The sequence below is a fragment of the Erinaceus europaeus genome, chromosome 2 (genome assembly GCF_950295315.1).
Source record: "Erinaceus europaeus chromosome 2, mEriEur2.1, whole genome shotgun sequence".
Taxonomy (NCBI): Eukaryota; Metazoa; Chordata; class Mammalia; order Eulipotyphla; family Erinaceidae; genus Erinaceus; species Erinaceus europaeus.
The window spans coordinates 82,299,203-82,317,150 of record NC_080163.1 but is presented as its reverse complement, the minus strand read 5'-3'; the positions used below and the strand labels follow the sequence as shown (position 1 = coordinate 82,317,150).

At 38.4% G+C, this 17,948-nt stretch overlaps 1 protein-coding gene across 4 annotated transcripts in view; it reads left to right on the top strand.

The window, feature by feature from the left end:
* Window positions 1-17,948, top strand: part of MTMR7 (myotubularin related protein 7) — a 140,890-nt gene that overhangs the window by 58,815 nt on the left and 64,127 nt on the right. For all 4 annotated transcript variants that reach the window (XM_060183389.1, XM_060183386.1, XM_060183379.1 and 1 more), the window contains one exon: window positions 2,508-2,665. In XM_060183389.1, the coding sequence (XP_060039372.1) occupies window positions 2,508-2,665 (158 nt within the window). The remainder of the gene's footprint in view (window positions 1-2,507; window positions 2,666-17,948) is intronic.

Sequence of the window (17,948 nt, the reverse complement as noted above, 5' to 3'; positions counted from 1 at the left end):
ACACAGACACAACTTCTCACCTCCCTTTGATTGGTATCTAGGAGACATACCAGGGCCCCAACATCCCTTCATCCTGTTCCAACCCCTCCTTCCCCTACTTAATCCACTTTATCCTTCCCTTTCATGTGTCATTCTTTTTTTTCATATTTATTTATTTATTTATTTTCCCTTTTGTTGCCCTTGTTGCTTAACATTGTCGTGGTTATTGATGTCGTTGTTGTTGGATAGGACAGAGAGAAATGGAGAGAGGAGGGGAAGACAGAGGGGGAGAGAAAGACAGACACCTACAGACCTACTTCACCACTTGTGAAGCGACTCCCCTGCAGGTGGGGAGCCAGGAGCTTGAACCGGGATCCTTACGCTGGTCCTTGTACTGTGTGCCATGTGCGTTTAAACCTCTGCGCCATCACCCGACTCCCATTCATGCTTTATTCTTTCGTCATACTGTTGTTATGCTTCTAATTTTACTTTATTGTTTATCATCTTCCTCAGGGTTGTGTGTTCTTTTCCTTCTTCTTTTCTTGTAGAACTCCTTTTTTTTTTTTTTTTTTTAACAATTCATGTAATGCAGTTCTGGTATAGGGAACTCCATTTGCTTTGGTATACTTGAGAAGGCCATTATTTCTCCTCAATATTTGAATGATATATATTTTTAAGATTATTTATTTATTTATTAGAAAGGTAGGAGGAGAGAGAGAAAGAACCAGACATCACTCTGATACATGTGTTGTCATGGATCAAACTCAGGACCTCATGCTTGAGAGTCCAATGCTTTATCCACTGTGCCACCTCCTAGATTCCCCCCCCTTTTTTTTTTGCTACCAAGATTATCTCTAGGGCTCCATGCCTGCACTACGAATCCACTGCTCTTAGTGACCATTTATCCTTCCTATTTTTATTTGACAGGACAGAGAGAAATTGAAAGGGGGAGAAGAGATAAAGAGGGAAAGAGAAAGACAGACACCTGCAGACCTGCTCCATTGCTCATGAAGCATCCTCCCTGCAGGTGGGGAGTGGGGGTCAAACCCAGGTCCTTATGCATAGTGATATGTGTGCATAACCAAGTGTGCCACTACTTGGCTCGACCCCCACCGCCCATGATAATTTTTCAGGGTAAGGCATTTTGTGGCTGGCAGCTCTTATTTTTCAGCTCTTTGATTTTCCATTCTACTCTCTTTTAGACTGTAGATTTTCTGCTGAGAAATTTGATTAGAGATGGCTGCCTTTATATGTCACTTTTCTCCCTTCTTTAAGTTTGTAGCATTATTTTTTCTGTGTTATAAGGACATGTTAAAGGATACATGATTTGTATTATATTTCTGCTGTACAGTGCTGGCTTAGAAACATCCTTGAACATGTCAAGAGCAAAGCAAAAAACAATGATGCTCTTAAGTCTGGCCTTACCAGGAGAAAAGGAGATAGACAGACAGACAGACAGATAAGGTAAGCCTGACAGACCTGAAAGAAAACTTTCATTATACATCCTTCAATTTGTTCCTCAAGACCAGGACACCTCTTCACACTATAATTTTATATTTAAAAATATTTTATTTGATAGAAATTTAGAGGGATGAGGGAGTGAGAGTTGGAAAGACAAATATACCTGCAACACTGTTTTACAACTTGTGCAGCTTCCCTCCTGTACTTGGGGACCATGGGCTTGAATTAGAGTTCTTGCACATGCATGGTAACATGTATGCTTAAGCTAATACACCACCAACCCAGACCCAAACTGATTTTTTTTGCTTCCAGGCTAATCTCTGGGGTGCCCTACTATGAACCCACTGCTCCTGGAGGCCATTTTCCCCCATTTTGTTGGATAGGACAGAGAGAAATTGAGAGAAGAGGAGGAGGAAGAGAGGAAGAGAGAAAATCACCTGCAGATCTGCTTCACCACTTGCAAAGCAACCTCTCTGCAGATGGGGAGCCAGAGGCTCAAGCTAAGATTCTTGAGCGGGGACTTGTGCTTCATAGTATGTGCACTTAAGCTGGTGTACTACTGCCTGACCCCCCCTTAACTGATTTTTTTTTTTAATAAACCCTGACATCTTACAAGTATCATCATTATAGTATTATATAGTTTGTAAAAGTTCAAATGTTTTTACTTACATAATATATTCTGCAACTTTTTAAACTCCTTTTTTGCTTCCTTATACTGTATGGATCAAGTTTGGCAGAGGTAGATCTGTTAACTCTGAAAGACTATGTCAAATACAAGACCGGCATAGATAAAATTTTATAAATGCATTAAAAACCAAAAAATGGAAAAATGCCTTGTTTCTAAAAGAAAACAAGCACAACTTATCTGGATGTCTTAGAATCTTGTCATTAGTGGGCAGAATTGGGTAACTCTGCCTACAAAACCTGGGTACATCTAGGACTATGTCAGAGATGAAAGGATGGGTTAGATTTGTGGTGTACTGCTCATGCAGAATGTTTCTGGGGAATTTTGTTTCTGGCTTTGAGTTAGCTTGATTTGACTTTTATTTTTTTTTCCTTTTCTGCAGTAAAATATGAAGAGTTGTACTGCTTTTCATTCAACCCCCAGTTGGATAAAGAAGAAAGAGAACAAGGTTGGATGCTGGTTAATCTCAGTGAAGAATTTGAGCGAATGGGCATCCCTAATAATTACTGGCAGCTTAGTGACGTGAATAGAGACTACAGAGTAAGTGGAGGCATCGAGTGAAATTCTGATACTTAATTCTGATACTATTGAAATAATGACTCTGGATACCTTATATAAGCTTAGTTTCTGTAGTTAATTGTAAACATAAAAGTATAAATTTCCAAGTCTCTCTTGAGGGGCTGGGTGGTGACTGGCCTGGTAAAGAGGATACATTATACATCTTCCTTTATTATTGTCAGTTGTATGTTCTGGCTGCATGCAATTAGAATCAGAAATTGGAACCTTAGCATTTTACTCTATATGCTTTCGATGCTGGGATGGAGAATGGAAACATGGAGAACCAGTGACCAGCATCATGGCTAGCAGTTGGTGGGAGAGCCTGTCAGGATCTTCTACTCCCATCCAGTCTTTTTATAGTACTGTGAATGATTAGTAGGGATGTCTCACACACTTGATGTCAGTTTGGCATCAGATCTTCTCTGTACTTACTGACCTCTTGCTGGGTACACAAGGTCACCAAGAGGCTTCCCTAGAGAAATGTGGAAAAATGGTCTACACTTACAGGAAGAAATATGGAAAAGAAAGAAGCAAGATTTCCACAATTAATCCACTTTTCTCATAATGATGGGCTTACAAATCAGTATTAGTTTTTCTTACAAATTAGTATTTAAAATATTTTAAAATACTTAATGTTATAAAAACAATATAAGAACATTGTTGATAATTTACAAAAAAGAGAAAAAATTCTCACACTGTCTTAACTTTCTTCTATTTTGCTTTAACTTTTTCCCTTCAGTTTTTTCCCCAACTTTTATTAAGTAAGTTTATATATTCATTATTTAAAATTGCAAAATAGGGGGTGACACACGGGGTTAAAGGCACATACATATTGCCAAGCTCAAGGACCTGGGTTTGAGCCCCTGCTCCCCACTAGCAGGGGTTCCGCTTCATGAGCAGTGAAGTACATATGCAGGTGTCTCTCTTCCTCTGTTCCTCCCTCTTCTCTCATTTTCTTTCTGTCCTATCAAATAAAACTTGGAAAGAAAAAAAAGGAAAAAATAGCCACCAAGAATGGTGGATTCTTAGTGCTGGCACCAAGCCGCAGCGATAACCCTGGTGGCAATAAAAAAAAATTAAAAATTTAAAATAAAATTGGAAAATACAAGGGGGTTAGGAGATGGCTTAAGAAATAGAATCAGGAGTTGGGCGGTAGTGCAGCAGGTTAAGCGCAGGTGGCGCAAAGCACAAGGATAGGCGTATGGATTCAGGTTTGAGCCCCGAGCTCCCCACCTGCAGGGGAGTCGTTTCACAGGCGGTGAAGCGGGTCTGCAGATGTCTTTCTCTCCCCCTCTCTGTCTTCCCCTCCTCTCTCCATTTCTCTCTGTCCTATCTAACAATGACAACATCAATTACAACAACAACAATAACTACAACAATAAAACGAGGGCAACAAAAGGGAATAAATAAATATTAAAAAATTAATAAAAAAATCATCAGAACCCATGTTTTGCAATGAATGGGGACTTGGGTTCACACCTCTAATGAACCATGTGGGAGAAATCCAGTAATTCAAAGCTTTTAGGTTAAATTAAAATGAGAAATCATTGTTTCATTACTGAGCTGCCAAAATGAAAAAAAATCTAATACTTGAAAAAAGATGCATAAAGTAGAAATTCTTTGTCAAAAAATTATACACATTTTTGTGCATATTGTCAGTAGGAAGAATGGAAAGATTGTAAAACTTACATAAATTCACAGGAGATATGAATAAGAATTCTTTATATCACCATCAGTGAAGAATTTCCTTGTTTTTCTAAAGATTATTTTCATGAGTAAAAGAGTGAGAGAGATTAGGGCACTTCTCACATATGGTATTGCTGGAGATCAAACTTCGGGATATGCTAAGATATCCACCCACTCCCTTGCATAGCACAAAAGTTTAATTCCTGGACCAGGCTGATGACTGAGTGCAGTAGAACAGAGGACTTGTGAGACTTCCAGAGGTGTGGTTTTGGAGTAACTACAGACTCACTTTGATCTCCCTAGTCAACTAGAAAAAACAATGAATATCACCTGAAAACTCAACAAAATAGGACTAGGAATTCTTCAGAAACTCACCAAGTCATAGTGAGTATAGACATGTGTGACTTGTGGATAGAAAAGGCGCAGTAGAGAGATTTTCAGGACTAAAAAGCCATATTCAGGGTCAGATGGCACCAAGTTGGGAGATTCGCAGCTGAGCTTCACCACTCCTGTGTCCAAGTTAAGGCAACAACACTGTTAAAAAAAAATCACCTAAAAACTCACCAATTTACAACTCTGACTTCTTTAGTTTCCAATGCTATTAAACCACAGATGCTAGAACAACAACAGAGAGACCTTATGTTAATATCAAAGACCCTAAACTGGTATGACAACTCAGCATAAAAATGTCCTCTTCACCAAAACTGTGACTTCTTAATTAACTCACTAGGCCACAAGTGGCTACAGGGAAGCTTGATCAAGAATTAAGGCAAAGGTCTCACTACTTAAGAAGCCATGTTCAGTAGCAGAAGGCACCTTTTTGTTACTTACAAAACAGAACACCTGGCCAGAGAAAGGAAGGCAAAGAATTTGGGGTGGCCATCAATCTTGCTCTTTTCTTTTAACACTAAAGAGAAAGGAATTCTCCAAGTGTGTAATCCCCTCATAGGCTATAACAACAGTAGGGAGAATCTACACTGATATCAAAAACACTAAACCAGCCTGGTTACACAGGATAACATCTCCCCTGCCCCATCAAGATATATAAATAGGGAAATCAAACTCTTTGCCACAGTTCCTCCTGCTAACACAAAAAGTAAAGCCTCACTAAATGCAGACACTGAAGAATACACAGACAGTAATGAAAGAAACTCCCAATGACCAGACAGACACAGGTCTAGAAAAAAAAAAAAATGACATAGAGCTCAGAAAAGTCATTATGAAAGCAATTCAAGAAACTAAACTTAAGATTCAAGAACTCAGTGATCATTTTACCTAAGAATTACAAAGTACAGAAAGAAAAAAAAATCCAAATAGAACTGCAGTGTCTAAAGAACACTTTGAGTACAGTTCAGGTTGAGGTAGAAGGCCTCAGAAGTAGGCTTAGTCAGGTGGAAGAGAGAATATTAATACTAGAATACACAACTACGACACTCTGTGAATTTAAAACTCTTTGAGAGGACAGGTTAGGAAAATTGAAGCACTTATCTCTGAAATAGCAGATTCTATGAGAAAGATGGGCACCAGAGTTATTGAGATCCCTGAGGAAAAAGAGGAGAAAGGAGTAGAGAACATATTCAAGAAAATTATAGTAGAAAAAATTTTCATACCTGAGCAAAGTTCAAAATATAGAAATCCAAGAAATTGAACAGACAACTAAATTCTTGATTTCAAAGCATTACATCATTGTAAAACTGTCCAAAACCAGGGTCAAGGAAAAAAATATATTGCAGGCTGCTAGGGAAAGGTAGAAAGTCACATTCAAAGGTAAAACCATCAGTCTTTTATCAGATTTTTCATCACAAGCCCTAGAGGAAAGGAGAGAAAGGAGTAGCATATTCAAAGTATATAAGGATAAGAATTGGCATCCATGAATACTGTATCCTGCTAAATTATCCTTCAAATATGAGAGAGAAATAAAGACTATTGTAAACATTCAGAAGCTGAAGGGATTTGCCATTATCAAACCTGCCTTGCAAGATTCATTGAGAGTACTCCCACATGAAAAGAAGAAACAGGAAATCCATCTTTAAATGAGATGATCATACTAGAATAGAGTCATGAACATGATATGGTGGAGTGGGATCTAAGTGAGGAGTTAGAGTGTTGCATGTTACACATGTACTAACTACTGTATTTTACTGTTGACTGTAAAACATTAATCCCCCAATAAAAAAAAAAAAGAACCAGGAACACAACAATAAGCGGAATAAGCAAACACAGGAAAGGGGAGAGAAAAATAGAGCAACACAATCTGATATGAACCAAGCCAACATATAAAAAAAAAACTCTTGTAGATATTGTAAGTTGGACACAATAGTAATAAGAACCTCAAAACCAAACATAGCTCAAAGATAAGTAAGAAACATATATAATAGGCAAACCACTATAGAAAACCATTGACACAAAGTGACAAACATAAATAGGAAAAAAGCCAACAAGAACATAAAACATTAAAAAAAATAATAATGGCTATAAGCAAATTATGTTGATCAGTAATCACCTAAATATGAATGGCATAAATGCACCATTCAAAAGATTCAGAGTTACTGAATGGATTAAAAGTCAAGACTCATTTCTTCTGTGTCTCCAAAAACCACACATCCAAAAGCAAGACAAACAGAAGCTCCAAGTGACAGGCTGGCCCAAGATATTCCAAACCAGTAATGCAAACAAAAGGTCAGGAACTATTATTCTAATATCAGATAAATTAGACTTTCAAGCAAAGAAGCTGAAGAGAGGTATGTACACTATATTGGGCAGAGGATCAATCCAATAGGAAGACATAACCATCATCAATATATATGCCCCCAATATATGTGCACCAAATTGTAAAGAAGGTAATTTCTAACCCTAAGGGAGACACTGACAGCAGAACAGTATTAGTTGGAGACCGTAACACACCACTCACAGCAAGAGACAAATCATTAGGATAAAAATCAACAAGGATTCCTATGCTGAATGTGGGCCCCAGATCAAATCGATGGGGTTTAAAGTCAACAATATTTATACACTTTTCCCATATTTGGGAGCTACTCTCTTCCCTGATCCAGCTTTCTAGACCTTTTTCCAGTGATAACATTATCTCCCCAGACAATAACTTGTGTCCACCAGCATATCAGATGTCAGGCTCAGGCAAAAAATAATAAAGTCATGGGCCCTTTGGAATATACCTAAAAATAGACCTACAAGCTATTTCCAAAACGGAGACCCCAAATCTTCATCTGCAATATTCCAGCCTTTAGGTTTATGATTAAACAACAGTTTATATGGCTTTATATGCTAACTTTTTTTCAGCCACCAGTTTCCAGATGCTACCATGATGTCAACCAGACTTCCTTGGACAGATAACCCTATCAATGTGTCTTGGAGCTCTACTTCCTCAGAGCCCCAACCCACTAAGGAAAGAGAGACACAGGCTGGAAGTATGGATTGACCTGTCAAAGCCCATGTTCAGTGGAGAAGCAGTTACAGAAGCCAGACCTTCCACCTTCTGCACCCCATAATGACCCTGGGTTCATACTCCCAGAGGGTTAAAGAATAGGAAAGCTATCAGGGGAGGAAATGGAATATGGAGCTCTGGTGGTGGGAATTGTACCCCTCTTATCCTATGGTCTTGTCAGTGTTTCCATTTTATAAATAAATTTTAAAAATAAATTTAAAAAATCAACAAGGAAATTGAGGCCTTAAGTGAAGTCATAGAACATATGAACTTAACATACATTCAGAACCTCTCATCCCTTACAAAAAAGAATATACATTCTTTTCAAATGTACATGGAACATTCTCATGGATAGACCATGTGTTGGAACACAAAGATAGCCTTAATAAAACCACAAATAGTGAAATGGTAAAAAGTATCTTTTCTGACCATGAGGTTGTGAGGTTAGAAATCAACCACAAAAACAAAGAAATGCATCCAAACTATGGAGACTGAACAATATACTTCTAAGCAACATTTGGGCTACTGAAGAAATCAAAAGAGAACTTAAAAATTACTTGGAGAACAACAAAAATGAAGAGACTAAACTATCAGATATTGTGGTATGATGCAAACACTGTCTTAGGAGGGAATTTTATAGCAAAAACAGGCCTATATTAACAAATAGCAAAGTTTCAAGTAAGTTGCCTAATATCACAACTGAGTCAATTAGGAATGGAACAATAAAAATACCCAAAAGTCAGCAAGAAGAAGGAATAGTCAAAATTAGGGCAGAAAGATGATCCAAAAGATTAATGAAACCAAGAGCTGGATCTTCGAAAGGATAAATAAAATACTGAGTTAGGATGAAACATGATATACCCTTATTCATATCACTTATTTAGATGTGTAATAAAAGTGGGTATTTCAAAAGTTTTTGATTAATACACTTTTTGAAAGGATTTGTCCTCAATCATTAATTTTACTTTTTATTAATATTACTAGTGGTTTAATAATAACCAACAAGATTGTATGATAAGAGGGGTACAATTCCATATAATTCCCATCACTAGAGTTCCATATCCCATCCCCTCCATTGGGAGACTCCCTATTTATTTTTTATCCCTCTGGGAGTATGGACCAAAGATCTTTATGGGGTGCAGAAGGTGGGAGGTCTGGCTTCTGTAATTGGTTCTCCACTGGATATGGGCATTGGCAGGTCAATCCATACCCCTAGCCTGTTTCTGTGTTTCCCGGGGTGGGGTAAGTTCTACTCAAATTCTTATACTATTCAATGAACCTTGCCAAGATTTGTCTGGTTTGGAAAATCATATAAGAAAACCCAAAGAGAATGTGAAAATTTCAGAAAAATGGAAAGTAGAAAATATCTAATTTTCATTATAAAAATGAAATGTTAAAAATCCTCTGTATAATTTTTTATACAAAAGCAAAATATTTTCTTTATCTCCCACTCCTGTTTGGAGTACCTGAGTATTTTGATTTGCTCTTGCCAAGAAGAGTATTTTTCTTGATAATTCTTTAACTGTTCAGCAAATTTTTTAATTGAATACTTACTAGGTACCAGGCATGTATTAGATGCTAAGATTGTAATGAATAGCAAGAGTGTTGACCTTGAGTACTGTACACTTCTGGGGAAATTTATCTTAATAGAGTTGCTTATAATCGTCCATTAAATATATTTTTTCAGGATGGTATTTACCCAGGATGCTATCAAGACATCCTAATCTCATTTCTGTATTTATTGAGAACCAATCACTCAGTGGGCACTTTGGGGTAATAATTAGTTATCAGGAGCTAAGATATATTTACATAAGAACTTCTTAAAAATTTAGGGCTTAAGATTTTATTTCAAGCAATTAATCATACAAAGGGAAAAGCAAGGTATGCAGCAGTATGATTTATACAGATTATATGTATTATATTTTAATATTATATATTATAATGTAGTATATATACTTAGTAATATATTAATATACAGCATATATATTAATAACAGAACACACAAAATTAAAATTTAAAATAATGACTTATTGAAGAGTTTAAATTATTATTTTTTTATCTTGTTGAAAGGAACAAAAATTAAGAGGGAAAGGGGAGAGAGAGAGAAAGAAAGACACCTGCAGCACTGCTTCACTACTCATGAAGCTTATCCAGTGCAGGTGGGGCTGGGGGCTTAAACCTGGGTCCTTAGAGATTAAAATTTTAACCAATTACCCACCTAAACCTCAAGGACATCTTTGATGATACAAACTCAATTGCAAGAAAGATGAAAGCAGAAATAAACCAATGGGACTACATCAAATTGAAAAGCTTCTTCACAGCCAAAGAAATTATCACACAAACAAAGAGACCCCTCACAGAATGGGAGATCTTCACATGCCATTCATTCATCAGACAAGAGACTAATAACCAAAATATAAAAGAGATCAGCAAATTTAGCACCAAAAAAGCAAATGACCCCATCCAAAAATGGGCAGAGGATACGAACAGAACATTCACTACAGAAGAGATCCAACAGGCTAACAAACACATGAAAAATTGCTCCAAGTCGCTGATTGTCAGAGAAATGCAAATAAAGATAACACTGAGATACCACCTCACCTCTGTGAGAATGTCATGCATCAAAAAGGACAGCAGCAATAAATGCTGGAGAGGCTTTGGGGACAAAGGAACCCTTCTGCACTGCTGATGGGAATGTAAATTGGTCCAATCTCTGTGGAGAGAGCAGTATGGAGAACTCTCACAAGACTAGGTAGACATGGACCTTCCACATGACCCAGTAATTCCTCTCCTAGGGAAATACCCCAAGGACTTCATAACACCCAACCAAAAAGATATGTATACACCTGTATTCATAGCAGCACAATTCGTAATAGCTAAAACCTGGAAGCAAACCAGGTGCCCAACAACAGATGAGTGGCTAAGAAAGCTGTGGTATATATACACAATGGAATACTACACAGCTATTAAGTACAGTGAACCCACCTTCTCTGACCCATCTTAGATGGAGCAAGAAGGAATTAGGTTAAGTGAGCTAAGTCAGAAAGATAAAGATGAGTATGGGATGATTCCACTCATAAACAGAAGTTGAGAAAGAAGAAAAGAAAGGGAAACTCAAAGCAGGATTTGACTGAATTTGGAGTACGGAACCAAAGTAAAAATGCTAGGTTACGGGTGAGGGTGGATGTTTGGCTTCATGGGCCAGGAGGGTAGGTGGGGAGGAGGGGATGGGACACAGCCTTTTAGTGGTGGGAATGGTGTTTATGTACACTCCTATTAATTTGTAGTCATATAAATCACTATTTAATTAATATTAGATGGGAAAATTGATTGAATGTCTCAAACTTTTTAATGCGCAGACCACAGGCTAAGGCTTTGATAGGTTGACTCTCTTAAAGCCTAGACCAGAGAGAAGAGAAGCAACTGGTGGCACAGCTATATACAAATAATGTCAAAGGACATAAATTATGGTGATATTGTGTATGATAGAGCAAAGCCTTACATAGGGATATTTCAAAGTTAAGCCAATTGCCAAATAATGTGATTATAGCAATAACTATCTATTGCCTTCTTATACCCTAAGAAAACAGGAAACTCCCCTTCCTTTATAGAGCCTATATTTTCCCTAGTCCTGGAACATCTAGGGTGTGGCTCACTTTCCTGCATGCTTCTTTCAATTCATAACAAATGATAATTGCATCAGCTCATCCCAACCTAATCAAGGCAATGAGTACCACCTCAGCATGCCTCACTTCAGACTGTGTCCAGAGACATCAGTCGTGGAATGTCAACCCTTCAGCCTCATTACTCTGGTGAGAACTTTTCTTTCATAGGATTCTCTCATTCCATTCCAGGAGGCTCACTTCCTAACAAAGTCCCAAAACCTAGATATAGACCAGGTCAATGAGCTAGGGCATATATGTTCACATGTATCCATAAATTAGGGCAAAATACATACCTGAAAGTAAAGTACACAATAGTCTGCAGTGAGTCAGTATAAAGTTCATAATGAAACAGTGTCTACTTAGTCTTAGATACCCTCCTCACCTACTTCCTATTACACTTCTCTCACTCACTCCAAAGCTAACCTTATCAAAGCAAGGACTGCAAAAGCTGAATAAGGCCAACAGACTGGCATACTTTAACGATGATTCTTTAGTTACTATCAGGCCACCCTATCAACTAGGGCCCTATTTGGGGAGTCCTGAGATTCCCAAACAAACATGATGGGCCTAGACATTGAATAAATCCCTCTCTCCATTGTTATCAATTATCTCTATCAGGACAAACAAAATAGACCCCTTTGTGGGCCCCCATAGGACCTTGCCCTCAACTTGGATCAACAATGGTAGAGAATGTTCCATCCTCCAAAGGGAGGGTGGACAACATACTCTATGCTCCACCTGAAGAAGATGGGTCGTGATATTGGGCAGCTTGAAACATTCCCACTCATGACTACACAATGTAAGCTTAGATATACAGGGATACAGAGGCACATAGGCTCCAAAGCTGAATATGGTCCCCACATCACATCAAATCAGTGGGGTTTACAGTCAACAATATTTATATACCTTTCCCATATTTGGGAACTAACTAATCTCTTCCCTGATCCAGCTTTCTGGTCCTTTTCCCAGCCGTAACGTCATCTCCCCAGACAATAACTTGGATCCACCTGCATATCAGATGTCAGTCTCAGGGAAAACAAAACAAAACAAAACAAAACTAGTATAGCCACACGTCCTTTGGAATATAACTAAAATATGCCTACTAACATCTACAAAACAGAGACCCCCCCTCCAACTCATCTGAACGATTCCAACCTTTAGGTTCATGATTGGTCAACAATTTGTTTGGCTTTGTATGCTAACTCTCTTTTCAGCCACCAGGTTCTACATGCTAGCATCATGCCAACCAGACTTCCCTGGACAGACAACCCCACCAATGTGTCCTGGAGCTCCACTTCCCCAGAACCCTGCCCCACTAAGAAAAGAGAGAGGTAGGCTGGGAGTATGGATCAACCTGCCAATGCTCATGTTGAGTGGAAAAGCAATTACAGAACTCAGACCTTCTACCTTCTGTACCCCACAATGACCTTGGGTCCATACTCCCAGAGGGTTAAAGAATAGGAAAGTTATCAAGGGAGGGGAGGGGATACAGAGTTCTGGTGGTGGCAATTGTGTGGAGTTTTAACCCTCTTATCCTATGGTTTTGTCAGTGTTTCCTTTTTATAAATAAAATTTAAAAATTAAAAATAAATAAAAATAAAAATTTAACTTAGTAAAGAATTCCCTTTATTTTATTTAAATGAAGACAATTTTAGGAAGTAGGTAGAAAAGAAATTCCTAGCTTAAAGAGTTAAGCTACCAAATGAAAATATCTTATACATAGGGGGAAATTGGAATGACGATAGAGATAAATGCCATTATGATAATTAGTCTGCTCAAAACATGCAAATTGAAAATAGCAGAACTGTTTCTGGAACTTTTTTTATTTGAATAACTTTTTAAAAGATTTTTCATTAGTGATATAATAGTGATTAATAAGAATGTAAAATAAAACTTGCAATATAAGTCACTACAGTTCCCATCACCATAGTTCTGTGTCCCATCCCCTTTATTGGAAACGTCCCTCTTGCTTATCTCACTGGGAGTATGGCTCAAAATTCATTGTGGGGTACAGAAGATGGGAATTTGGCTTCTGTAATTGCCTCTCTGCTGGACATGGGTGTTGGCAAGTTGATCCATACCGCTAGTCTGTTTCTTTCTTTCCCTAATGGGATAGGCTCTGGAGCAATGTGGTTCCAGAACACATTGGTGAAGTCCTTTGCCCAAGAAAGTCAGGATGGAATCCTAGTAGCATGTGCAACTTGGTGGCCGAAAGGTGGTTAGATATAAAGCAAGACAATTTGTTTAAAAAACAGGAACCCAAAGGTAAGAGTATGCAATTGAAATTATGGGTCTCTGGGTGGAAAGCAGCTAGAAAGTATTTTAGGTAAGTTCTAAGGGTCATATGACTAGTATTTTTGCTTGAGCTTGATAGCTAACATGTAGGTAGACTAAAAATATTGTCTGGGAAGATTGTGTCAGAGCTGAGAATAGGACTAAAAACCTAGATTAGGGCAGAGAGTAGCTTTACATGAGAAAAGTATATAAATACCATTAACTATTTTCCCATTCATCTGACCTAGGGCTTACATATATTCACATTTAACACAGAAACCTATGTAATCTCTAATTCCTTGTCAGTCTGAGCTTGTAGTCCAGGGTCACAGCTAGGAAAATTCTAGGCTGCACTCATTTCAGGACCAGCCTTCCTCAAGTGGCAGAGTAGGCTAACCCAACCTCCCTTCAGAGAGTGGGGTAGTCCTTACCATTGCTACCTTTAGTGAGGGCCAGGTCCTGGAGAAGTGCACAAGAGGGTTTATGTTGATGTTCCTGTTGGAAGTGACCACTGATGGTGGAGAGAGGGATCTATTAGAGGTCTAGGCCCATCATATCTATGTGGGAATCCAGGGACTCCCTGACTAGAGCCCTACATGATGTGGTGGCCTGGTATTGACTAAAAAAGGTCGTTATTAAATGAGCCAGTCTCTTGCCCTTACCCAGCTTTTGTAGTCCTTTCTTTATCTGGTGAGCTTAGACTTTCTCCCAGTTATTAAGTTATTGAGTGCCATTTGTTGTATGCAAACTGGTATTGGGTTTATCAGATGTGGCTTCAGGTTAGGAAAGTGATACACCTAGGATGTAGCATCTAAGTTAACCGCAAGTTTTACTGCATTTTCCTTGTTTGATGATTATAATAGAAGTTGTCATGGGAGACAATAATTGTCCTTTAGTTGACATATATACTTCTGTTAGTATATCTCTTGGCCAATTGTATACTGTATTTCTTCTAAAGATTATCAAGGGGGTGACATCAATGCTGCTGCTGTCAGAAGAGATTAGGAGGTAAGCTCTTACTTACTCTTTTTTAGGTACTTAATTAAGTAGATAAAGTAATTGAGGGAAGTGAAGTAAAGGGTAAGAGAGGAGGGTGTCTAGGCCCCAAGTAGTAAATATTTATGACACCTTCTTTAGGTCGTTCTACTTGCTTGCTGAGCTTATTAAGTCCTAATCTAATCAATCATATTAGACCATTCAATGAGTACTTTTACTTTGAGGTATCTGTTTGTCCCTAACTTAAGGATACATGTGTACATGTATCTTGTTCTCTAGGCCCTGGCCTATATATAGGGTCTATAACTTTGTTAAGGAGTGCACCATTTGAAATGGATCTAGTAGTCTCATGTGTTAAGAATGGTCTCACCAGATTACTGAATTGGAAGGTTGGCATCTCAAGCTTGGAGTCTCTAGAAACAATCTGAAGTGAAACATGGCATCATGGCACTGGTTGCATTGATTCTGTTGAGGTCAGCAGATGTAGTAACACAGGGTAGGGGACCAAGAGGAGAACTGTCAAGAAATACAAGCAAAGTGGCAGAGGTGGAACTTTAAAAAATAAAAATAAAAAAGTCTTTGGTGTCATTTTCTCCATGGGTAATAGTCCCTTATCTATCAAATGACATTACTAGCCCCACTTACCTCAAATAAATAGTGATGATAAAGAAAAGATAATAATAAGATAACACTTATAACAGGAGAAGGTAAGTGAAAGTTCTTGTGAAAAAAGAGAGGCCTGGCAGTGTTAGAGAACAGGGAGCTGTCTTCTGTACACTGTTTGTGGAAAAAGAGGAACCTATGTACACAGATTACAAGAAGAAAGTCCCTGAGTATGTTGGGGCCAAGAGTATCAGGGAGAACAGGTACTGGGTATTTATCTTCTATTAGTCCCTTACCATTTATGATACATATAAATATCATGACCTATATTGCTTAATAACTTCCAGTAGCTTTCTGTTAGATTATTTATGTTTTTCTATGTATACTATCATATCATCTGCAAATAGTGAGAGCTTGACTTCTTCCCTTCCAATCTGTATTCCTTTGATTCCTTTCTCTTGCCTTATTGCTATGGCAAGAACTTCCAATACTATGTTGAAGAGTAATGGTGATAATGGACAGCCCTGTCTAGTCCCTGATCTGAGGGGGAATGCTTTCAGCTCTGTCCATTGAATATGATGTTGGCTGTAGGTTTGCTATATATAGACTCCACTATCTTGAGGAATTTCCCATCCATTCCCATTTTTTGTAGAGTTTTGAGCATGAATGGGTGTTGGATTTTGTCAAAGGCTTTCTCTGCATCTACTGAGATAATCATGTGGTTTTTGATTTTGCTTTTATTGATGTGGTGGATGACATTGATTGACTTACATATATTGAACCAGCCTTGCATTTCTGGGATAAATCCCACTTGGTCATGATGAACAATCTTTTTGATATGCTGCTGTATCTGGTTGGCCAGGATCTTGTTCAATATTTTGGCATCTATGTTCATCAGAGATATTGGTCTGTAGTTTTCCTTTTTTGTTTTATCTTTATCTGCTTTTAGTATCAGGGTGATGTTGGCCTCTTAGAAGGTGAAAGGGAGTGTTCCTGTCTCTTCAATCTTTTGGAAGAGCTTTAAGAGTATAGGTATTAACTGTTTCCTGAAGATTTTATAGAACTCGTTTGTAAAGCTATCTGGTCCAAGACTTTTGTTGTTGGGAAGATTCTTAATAACTTTTTTTTATTTCTTTGTCTGTGATTGGTCCATTTAGGTTTCGTAGTTCTTCTTGGTTCAGTTTTGAAGGGTATATGTTTCTACAAATTCTTTCATTTCTTCCAGACTCTCTAGCTTGGTGGTGTATAGTTCTTTAGAAAAGTTTCACATGATTCCATTTCAAATGGCTCACTTCCTAACAAAGTCCCAAAATCTAAATATAGACCAGGTCCCGTGAGATAGAGCATATGTTCAATCTATACATTAGGGCAAAATATATACCTGAAAGTACACAATAGTCTGCAGTGAGTCAGTATATGCAGCAAGCAAGTAGAAAGACCTAAAAAGACACCATAAAGTTCCTAATGAAATAGTGTTTACTTAGACTTATATACCCTCCTCACCTACTTCCTATTACACTTCCCTTACTCGTTCCAAAGCTAACCTTATCAAAGTAAGTACTGCAAAAGCTGAATACGGGCAAGAGACTGGCATACTTTAATGATGACTCTTCAGTCACTATCAGGCTACCTCATCAACTGGGCCCTATTTGGAGAGTCCAGAGCATCCCAAATAGACATGGTGGGCCTGGACCTCGAATAAATCCCTCTCTCTATTGTTACTGGTCATTTCTATCAGGAACAACAAAATAGACCCCTTTGTGGGCCCCCATAGGACCTTGCCCTCAACATGGATCAACAACAGTAGAAAATGTTTCATCCTCCGAAGGGAGGCTGGGCAACATACTCTATGTTCCACCTATGGAAGATGGGTCCTGTTACTGGGGCAGCTTGAAACGTTCCTACTGATGACCACAGAATGTGAGCTCAAATCTACAGGGATGCAGAGGTCATATAGGTTCCTAAGCTGAATATCTGCCCCAGATCAGATCAAGTTGATGGGGTTTATAGTCAATAATATTTATACACCTTTCCCATATTTGGGAACTAGTCTCTTCCCTGATCCAGCTTTCAGATCCTTTTTCTAGCCATGACATCATCTCTCCAGACAATAACTTGGATCCATCTGCATATCAGATGTCAGGCTCAGGAAAAAAAAAAAAAAGAAAAAAACTAGTATAGTCATGGGCCCTTTGGAATATAAGTAAAATAGGCCTACTAACTATCTACAAAACGGAGACCTCCCAACTCTTCATGTGGAGTGTTCTAGCCTTTAGGTTCATGATTAGTCAACAACTTTTTTCATTTTATTTGTTAACTCTTTTTTCAGCTACACGGTTTCAGATGCTAACATGATGCCAACCAGACTTCCCTGTCCAGATAACCCCACCAGTGTACCCTGCAGCCCTGCTTCTCCAGAGCCCGAGTCCACTAGGGAAAGAGAGAGAGAGACAGGCTGGGAGTATGGATGGACCTGCCAATGCTTATGTTCAGTGGGGAAGCAATTACAGAAGCCAGACCTTCTACCTTCTGCACCCCATAATGACCCTGGGTCCATACTCTCAGAGGGATGAAGAATAGGAAGGCTATCAGGGGAGGG